At 41.3% G+C, this 9,536-nt stretch overlaps 1 protein-coding gene across 1 annotated transcript; it reads left to right on the top strand.

Annotated features, from left to right (window-relative positions):
• Window positions 1-3,071: 3,071 nt before the first annotated feature.
• Window positions 3,072-7,824, top strand: LOC142384884 (uncharacterized protein C3orf20-like). The gene is made up of 10 exons (XM_075471190.1): window positions 3,072-3,256; window positions 3,390-3,539; window positions 3,799-3,925; window positions 4,653-4,778; window positions 4,863-4,952; window positions 5,250-5,403; window positions 5,658-5,880; window positions 6,752-6,832; window positions 6,964-7,324; window positions 7,651-7,824. Exons 1-10 carry the CDS (start codon window positions 3,171-3,173, stop codon window positions 7,822-7,824), a joined length of 1,572 nt encoding a protein of 523 aa, XP_075327305.1. The 5' UTR covers window positions 3,072-3,170.
• The last annotated feature ends 1,712 nt before the right edge of the window (window positions 7,825-9,536 follow it).

Raw genomic sequence — 9,536 nt, 5'->3', positions numbered from 1 at the left:
ACCACTGCACAAAGGTAATAATTAACATGCCTTCCTTATGTGTTTCCGTCTGTCACGTGTGTGATGCAATTTCTCATATTCTCAGTGATCGAGAGGAGGAACAAAAATGCGAAAGCCACGAGTTCAAGAAACAGAATCTCTCAGGTGAACCATTTGACGATGATAAACCAGATACATCATCATCTGATGCGTTTCAGGACCGCGGTGCAATGGACGCCTACAAGCGAGCAGCCCCTCAGTTACTGGGCGACTTGGCCCATCTGCTTTCACGACATAAGTGGTCAGAAAAGGACCGTCTTCCTCGCGGGATTGTTAATATTCTGAATTACTCCTGGCACGATCTGATTTCAGGGGCGTCATTGCACTTGAAAGGTCCCACAGAGACGGAAAAAAGACGGACTTTCAAAGCACTTTCAAGGCTGAAGCTGGAGCGAACTGCCTCCCAAGAGTCTGCCAGTGCCAAGAAGAAAACGGGAGAAAGGGATCAGTGTGTTCTGGGAAATGTTGGTTGTTTTGAGAGGAAATCCCGACTCAAGTCAAATCCACATGTGAGAGAGCGGAAACAAAGCTATGATAGAGGTAAAATCATAACTCTTTGGAAGACTTTTTTTATTGCAAAAAATAAACGAACGTAGGCTAACATGAAAAGTTCAGTTTGATTTAAATAGGGTTTCTCATGGTTTGTCAATATTGCGATCCGTTAGAGGTGCGTGATTGTAAAATGGATTCATTCTGAAATATTGCTATTTTGCCAGTTCCCAACTTTGGTGAAGTCGAATTGTGTTGGTGTAGGTGAACAGGCCTATAATGGGCACAGTCAGGGGGCACTTGGTCTTGACCCAGGAAAGGATTACCAAATTATGTAAAAATATGCATACATTAAGGGACCTAATGCAGTATGACCACAAAGAGACAAAATAGAAACATATAGATGCAATGACATAGGAAAACCAAAGAGTTGCAAACCAACCCAAATGAGGCACAATGCTCAAAATTATCACAAAAGAAAAGAAAAACAGTCAAAATTAGCTTGACCAAATTGAAAATCAAAATAGATTTAAACCAAATTAAAATGTATAATTTTTTAATCAAAATTACCAATAAGAGAGAAAGTGCTTGGTGCACAATGTGCACAGAGTTGCAGAAAGAGACAAAGTAGGATGCAACATCGCCACGCAGACACAAAATTATCGAAAGTCTACATTTCCCTACCAAATGAGTGACAAAACAACTGAAATTAAATTTAAAAGGACAATGGTATATTAAAATTTCTGTCAAACCTCTGCAATACAGAGTTGGAGCCAAAAAGCGATTGTATCCATGGCCTTTTAAACTTCTGTGACCAGTTGTTTCACATACTACCCCTGCAAATGTACATAAACCTGCAGGAACAAACTTCTCACCCACACATCATTTCAGCTCCTTTTGAAGTGGGCCTTGTCCTCCAGCACCCTTTTCTTATGCTCTCCTCAAAGCCAGACTTCATTGACAAAAACAGTCATTTTGCCCGACACATTTCCTCAGTTATTTGTATCATTGTGTGACTTTGATAACATAATAACATAACAGTTTGTATCTGAACTATCTGAACTAAAGCGATATAACGACTGACATCTTCATGTCACTTTCCGTGAATAATTTGCACACTCAAAAAATGACCAGCAAGAAGGTAGGTAGAGTATTCAGGGAGGGTATGGTCTGAACTTATTTTTAGGTAAAATAATACAGCAAATATGAATATTGACTGATTTGACTTAGAATGAGCATTTAATATTTCTATTAACCTAATTTTAATTGACTTTTTAATTGGCTGTTTTCTTTTTTCTTTGTTTCTTGACTTAAAAAATGGTTAATTAACTATGGATGATTAACGGTTCCTTTGTTAGTTTATGAAGAAAGACTTTCTTTTAATTATTCAGTTCAACACCTTAAGTAGATGGTTTTACTCTTTCGTTTCTTGAAAAAAAGACAAAACCACATATAATTAGAAATTGTATAAGTCATTGAGCATGAGGTAGGAGTTTTTCCTTTTATGAATTGTACACAATAATAAATGCTACCAAGTGATTTATAAGAAGTCTTTTAGTACAACAATCCATCAAGTTATAAATGCAAATACAATAAAGACAAAGAAAGTAATGCCAAAAGAAGACATTTTCATAAGCTGTATGCTAGAATTACATTGCCATGTTTCACTAGTCTTTAAATAGAAAACCATTAATTACCACATAAGCCATTTATAAAGTGTGCTCTACTAGAAAATGCTGTTGTAAGGATATAAATTCTCCAGGGTAGTGAAGTAGTGGAAGTGAGAAGGGAGAGTATTGGTTTACCAGGTCGGATATGGTAGTGGACCACAACAGAGGCACAACTCTGTAAATGGATAACAGGGCTATTGAGTTACACTGTTAAGTTCAATGACTTACTCATTATCATTCATGCAAATCTAATAAAAAATCCCATATAATACATTAGGTGACAGAATGAATTTCTCTCCCAGCAGCTCACAGCTCCACAACAGCCAGCCTTTCCGTCTCAGGCAGCAGCTGCACAGATCCAGGTATGACCTGCAGCTACTGCATTGTGTTAATGACTCGCTCACGGCTGAGCTTCTGCTGCCTCAGCTGGATGTGATTTGTGTCCAGGTTGGATCATTCAGCCAAAGCAGCCCTCCTACGATGAGCCTCAACGGATCAGTGTGTGCCAGTGGGTGGTGGAGCGACTGCAGGCAGCAAGAAATCCTGAGTGTGTTGTTAACCTCTGCTTCTACAGTTGTAACAATTATGTGTCAAATGAGAGGTCGTATTTCCAAATTTTACACCTGATAGATTCCTCCAAGGAAGGTTGTTTCATTTCAGACGGAACTCTCAACACCTATCGGGTGGATTGGGTGCAAAAATGCCAAATTTTCATAATAGGCAGATAGACATTTGTGGTTTTGATTGAAATGACCTGAAAGCTATTCTAGTGATTAATGCAACATTTCATTGCTAACTTTATTGCAGGAGCTAGACAGATTAACTTTAGTAATGACTTTATCCTCATATAGAAAGCTGCAAACATCTGAGAAGGATCTGATTAAAGCCATTGTGCTTCGTCACTATGGCGATGTAAAGACTACAATTAAAAACAGCAGAAGAAAGATCGAGCCTGCTCCTTTGGTTAACGGTATGCCACAGATACCAGAGGTAAAGCTGCAGGATCCAGTCCAGCAGAAACTTCACTACAGGATCAATGACGGCTCCTCGTTCATATAGTATCCTTCTCTCATCATGTCCAGTCAAATTTGTTTTAATTCAAGCGGTTATCCATGAAGCGAATGCAGCGTAAAGCTCGTGTAAAATGTGTCACCGCAGCTGACCTTTTGAGCCTTGACTGTGCCCTCTCAGTTACCCGTCTGGCTGTGTGGCAGCATGCCAGAGTCACTCAGGTCTTCCCTGCGGAGGCTTCTACACCAGTGTGTTCAGTGACGGTGTGCATCCTGTCACCCTCGCGACTATCACTGCGTTTGGGCACGGGGCAGTCTCTCACCCTCTTAGGTGAGTTCAGAGCTGCTATGTGTGGATATCTTTGGAAACAAAGTACTCTTGCTGATTCTACACCTGACACTCTTTACTCTTCAGGAGAGTCCCCCAGCTCGGGCTTGTTTACGTTCTTACCATGAAAACATAAAAAGATGTTACTCAAAATGCTGAAGCCTTTATCATTCTATCTGTATTAATAAATGCTTCAATACTATAAATGTTTGACAACTCTGATGCCGTGTGATATTCATTTATTTCCTATCTGTTCATGTAGCTCTGCCATCACAGCAATGTGGGACCAGGATGGTGGATTCCTATATGATGATTATGGAAACATAGCTAAGGAATGGAACTGGCACTGGCAGACAGATTGCACACTGCGGGATAAGATTGTTATACAGGTAAATAGTGCTGGCACAATTCTCTGACAAAAATGTTTTAGACTATTGCAGCCTTTAATTTAACAAATTTCTTTGTGCCATAAAAAACCTGCAACTACATCCACCCACACACACACACAAAAAACATGTTCCATGTAGCCATTTTCACTTCCAGACAAGTTCAAGCTCTACCAGAATCATTTTTGACAGATGGTGTTAGCATTTGACTGTGAGTCTTCTCCATACATTCCATGATTTCAATAGGGAGTTTATTCTCTTGATTACTGACAAAGAAAACTTCTTTTCTGACACCATGAGTACAACTAAGGTTTCTCTGTCAACCACCTCAAATACCACTTTTCCATTTAGTCTTTACCGCAGTTCAGGCTGTAAGTGGTAAAAGGCTACAGTAAATGTCCCATACGGTCCTAATGCATTCAAATCAAGCTAAAAGGTGATTCAAATTGAATGTGCTAAAAAAATGTTTAAATGTCCAAATACCAAATGTATGGACTGTTTTTGCATATGGGATTTGTCCCATTTAGGGAAAACAGAGAAGAGGATGTTGCGATGATGCATGGCCTGCTGAAATACTGACACTGGCTGTCTCTGCCAGGACAAAGTGATTCACCTTTCATCATGGCTGTTGGGCAATGTCATGCACAGAAGAAGGATTTATTCACTACAGCTGACGCCTCTGTTTTTTCTTTTTAAAGAGGCCAGTAAATGTGCATTTTGTCTCCCAAAGTTGTCAGATCTGATCTCTGTGAGGCTCTTCAGTGGGATGTCTGGCGTGCTCAACTTCAGATGTGACAACGAAACTGTTCAACTTCCACTTTCTTCTGTGTCTCTCACGGACCAGCCAAAGCAATTGGTGAGATCATAATGATCGTTAATTAAATAAAAAAGGAAAGAAAAGGATTTGGGAGGGATTTCCCTGATGCACACTTGTTTGCAGACAGAGGGAACGTTTATCTCTGATGCTGGTCAACACCTCCAGCTCCGGAAAAAGACAAAATGTTCTGCAAGGGTCCCAACGATAACACCTGTAAGACATTTTGTAAGACCATTTGTTAATGCCCATGTGGAGGGAGGCATGAAATAATTTGATGGAATGAAAGTATGTAAATATCAAAAGAATGAGAGGTTCACTTAAATCACCGTTTATGTGCAAACTGATAATCACTGCTGCATTAGTACCTTTGATTTCCCCTGAGCATGTAAAGCTTCTTTAGACGCCTAAAATAAGTCCTTTTTTTTAACAGCTTGCTAAAAGCCTTGAGGTTTATGTAAACTTATCCACCGTGTGCATAATGATAAAAGGCAGGCGTTTGTTTACTCCCAGGGGTTTGTCCAGATGCTCAGAGAGGCGGAGGGGCTTGAGGAGCCAACGGCTCTGTGGAGAAGACGAGAGAATGCTGGCAGGGAGCTCAAAAGGCTTCAGCAGAGAGTACGAAACACCGTGGAAGAGTGGTTGGACTACTATCGTGTTGCAGTCGGTACTTACAAGCACAGCACATTTACAGATAAAACTGTTGGATGTGATGTAAAGAGCAAATACAGCACAAATAAAACAGAGCCAGTTGGACTGTGTGAAGTTGTGTGGAGTAGTTCACTGAAGCTAAAAAGTCCCAGTATAACCTCTTTTTGCAAACTCAACATTATTGAATAGTTCCATGAGGATCTTGTTCACGGTCACTTGTGTCAATTAGTATCTCTGTGCATTTCTGAGTGACCTCTTCCTCTCCTTCAGGTATCAAGTGTCCTGACACGGAGCGGATGCCAGAAGGCCCAGTGAGAACCAGGCCGAGAAGAGAGGTGCAGTCAGCTGCTCTGCCCTCTCTGAACCCACCTGCATGCACAGATGCTAAACAGGCCCGGCCAGAGCAGAGCAGGAGGGATGAGTTTCAGGAGGTTCACAGGCACCTGTCAGCACCGGTGGAAACACCTCTGAACTGTCCTGTCCAGCAGCCGAGGTGCTCACTGACATATAGAGTAGGACCAGGATGCCTCACCTGTGGGGAGTTTCACTCATTAGAACAAATCAAAGACAATTCGCTTATAATGGAAGTCACGTCCCTCACGTCTTGTGATGTCAGCAGGGCTATGTTAGGACTTATCAGCAACAACACACTGCATCACAACCTTCATGATATGAAGTTTAAAAAGCATGGGAGTAGGGTTAAAGAATCAAGCTTTTGAAATTGAGATTTTTTTATTTCACAGATCCACTTCCATAGTTGAAAGTGTGTTAAGAAGCTGTTTATTGTTGATTCTTAAATGTTGCTTAGACAGCTCCCAATGTTCCTGTTTTCTCACTCATGGATGACATCTTTTGAGTCAACTGTCCGTTAAATCTTGAGCCCCTAAAGAGAGTTTTCGAATGTGCTCGATTTAAAGCGGAAATTCTCCACTTTTAGCACAAATCCATTATGTAATGTTTTGATAAATAGCTAAAATAGCAGAAAGATTATCACTGTTCAAACATATATGGACCTCAGAATGGTTCAGCCCTGTGTTTAGCAGGCTGAAATGTTCTAGCTTATTACTTCCTCTCACCTCTTACTTCCCTTGCTTATAACAGGCACATCCTCTCGCCCACATTTTGTGTGTTACTTCTATGCATTTGAGGCTTTATACCTGTCCTTTTTACGCCATTACAATAACAAACAAAATGGTTAGGTTCAGGGTAATAACAGTCTATATCAAATAGTGAGAGAAACATGCTATTTCTTGATCAATTTCAGGTGCTTCAACTCTGCTCTGTTTGGATCAGATGCTCAGTATACTGCATTATGTAAGGAACACTAAAGGAACATTTCACAGTTTTAACATCTTTGTTGCCAGGACTCCTAAACGACGAGCTAAGATGCAACTTCCTGTTACACGGGTAGGACCCCTTCAAATCCATGGCAACTTCACACCAGAGTAAGAGCTACTCGTATCACTGACATGCACAAGCATACTAAGTTATACAGTTATGGTGAAAGGAAAAATGAAATAAGACTTTTTGCGCACTTTTTAGTCATGTTTACAGTGAGAGCTTGTCCATCACCCAGGTCAGTGATCCTCCCAAGCCGTCCTGAGTCTGAGTTGTCCGCCGCCACCTACAGTCTGGCAAATGCAGCACCATTCGCCTCCTCCATCCCACTCACAGTGTGCCCTGCTCTGCTGAGAGCTGCCCTGCAGGGGGAGGGGCAGCAGAGGAGGTGCTGCTGCAGCACAACACTAATGCCAGTGGTGACAGACCTGGAGTATGATGCCCTCATTATGGGCCAGCCTCCACATAGTCAACAGATCCTTGTGGTGTCTGTGACTCTACCACGCCAGCCTGTTAATACACACACAGTGCACAGCCAGAACACACTGGATGATCTTTACAGAAAGAGGAACAAGCGCAGAACGATGCCCTGTACTCAGGTGTGAATGATGTCTTTGTCTTAAATAACAAAACACAGAACCAAATTTCTGTTACTTAATTTGAGTGCTGGATGTGATGCATGCATATCTATTCATATGCATACCTAGTCAAGTCTCTAAAATGGCCAAGCGCATGTGTACCATCACGCAGTTGTGCATCCTTGTCATCAACATTCAGTCAGCAGGAATTTTATTGATGCTGTTGCACTTTTTGCAAGGATCACAACACAGCGTTGCATTGGCTGGAAAATTGAGGATGGCAAGCTGACATATAACAATCAGCAGCAGACTGAAAACTCAGTAACGGGTTATTTTTGTTTATCCAGTGTCAGGTGGACTCATTTCGCCTGGTGGGGTACGAGATGTCAGCAGGGAAACTCGGCCGTGAACTGGAGAACATCCTGCTGCAGCAGCGGCACAATGCTGCTCCTGGGATGGTCCTGGTCAGTAAACCCACTGCAGACTTGGCTGCATTCTGTGCACAGTGCATGTCCTCCTGACTCCCACTGGGTGGCAGTAGCAGTGCTTGTCTGAAGTCAAATAAGGAACTGTTGTGGTGCTACTGTTGTAATGTGCCATGCTTTCCAAGAGGCCCACACATTTATACTGATCGTAAAACAGGCTGACACCTTGGCACCTCTTCATCCAAATAGAGAGATTCAATAAGTCATGATGTCTGCCCAACTGATTTCCGTTGTAGGATTAAAATCCATCCTTCAGTTCACAAAGTAAAATGACTGGGCTCACTGGGGCATAGTATACATATTATTGCTATTTAAATACCTCAGCGGGTATAAGTGGTAAAAGCAGCAATTGATAAGCAACCAATACGATGGACAGTATGCTGCACACACACACACACACACACACACACACACACACACACACACACACACACACACACACACACACACACACACACACACACGTACACCCACAAACACAGTCACTGTTGTGAAATCTAAATCTAAAAACAACTTAATGACTAATGCCACTTTGTTGTAGAAAGATATCATCAACTCAACAGAATTCAAGATAAAAATAAAAAAAAATGTTCACAGAGGAAATAGATGTTCCATTTTCCTTGTGTGAAGTCATTTTTTTTGCTAATGCGATAGATGTACATTCGAGGGAAGCTGCTGTTTATGGGCTACATATTCAGTGGTGACAACTGCTCTGACAGGGACCTTCTAAAGCAAATCTCCAGAAGCAGGAGAGACTACAGATTAGGTGTGAGTCTCCCTTCAGACTACAAGTTCAGGTACTGGTGTCCCATCCTCTCTGATCTGATTTTCTGTAAGTAAGTGGATCTTTAACGTATTCACTGCCATGACTCACCAGTCTTTTTGAACTGGGAAGGAAGCACATCATCACGGAATTTATAACCCTAAGTTATCTGCAAATAACACAAATGTTTCAAAAACTGATTACATTCAGATCTACTGAAGTTGATTTCATTGTTTCTGTCGCAGTGATAATGTGAACACTCCTGCAGCCACAGAAACGTCCGCGTCATTAGATGCAGGACTATAAGCGGGAGATCTCATCACTGTTTCTGAGGCAGAAGGAGCAGCCAATGCAAGGTAAATAACTATCAAGATTTCATGTAAGATTCCTGCTAATTCATTTCTCTGTGTCAGCCATATTTAACAGATGTTTTCTCTACAGTATGTAGCAAAGTTTAATTCCTCCCTGGAGTCCCTTGTACTGTATCTGGCTGAATTAGTTGCAAAACACAACCAACACCATTTTACAGAGCTCTCCAAACATAGCATTTCAGAATAAAGAGATTGTCTGGTGTTAACGTGACTGAAATTAATGTAATTTTGCTGCACTTCACTTCAGTTTGGGAGATCTGCAGCTGAGACTTTCAAAAAGTATTAATGTTATTTTTTCCCCCCTCATATTTACAATTTTGCATTAGGCTGAGGGCATTGCATTTTCATGGGGCCGAATGAGTTAACAATTTTACACATAGGTGACAACAATTACCCGTCTAATGTTTATTCTTCTAAACAGGAAAAAAAAAGCAAGTTCCTGATTCATCACTCACTGCATCAAACGAAAAAACCCCTTCTGCACTTCTTCATGTTCCTGTCATCACACCCTGAGTATGCTCCAGTGCTATGATTAGATCTACATGCAAAGTCTCAAAGAAGCCTCATCTGAGTTCTTCTCCTCATTGTTAATGTGCAACCAGACTGTAAACATA

The sequence above is a fragment of the Odontesthes bonariensis genome, chromosome 7, assembly GCF_027942865.1.
Source record: "Odontesthes bonariensis isolate fOdoBon6 chromosome 7, fOdoBon6.hap1, whole genome shotgun sequence".
NCBI lineage: Eukaryota > Metazoa > Chordata > Actinopteri > Atheriniformes > Atherinopsidae > Odontesthes > Odontesthes bonariensis.
This window is presented reverse-complemented; position numbering and strand designations above follow the sequence as displayed.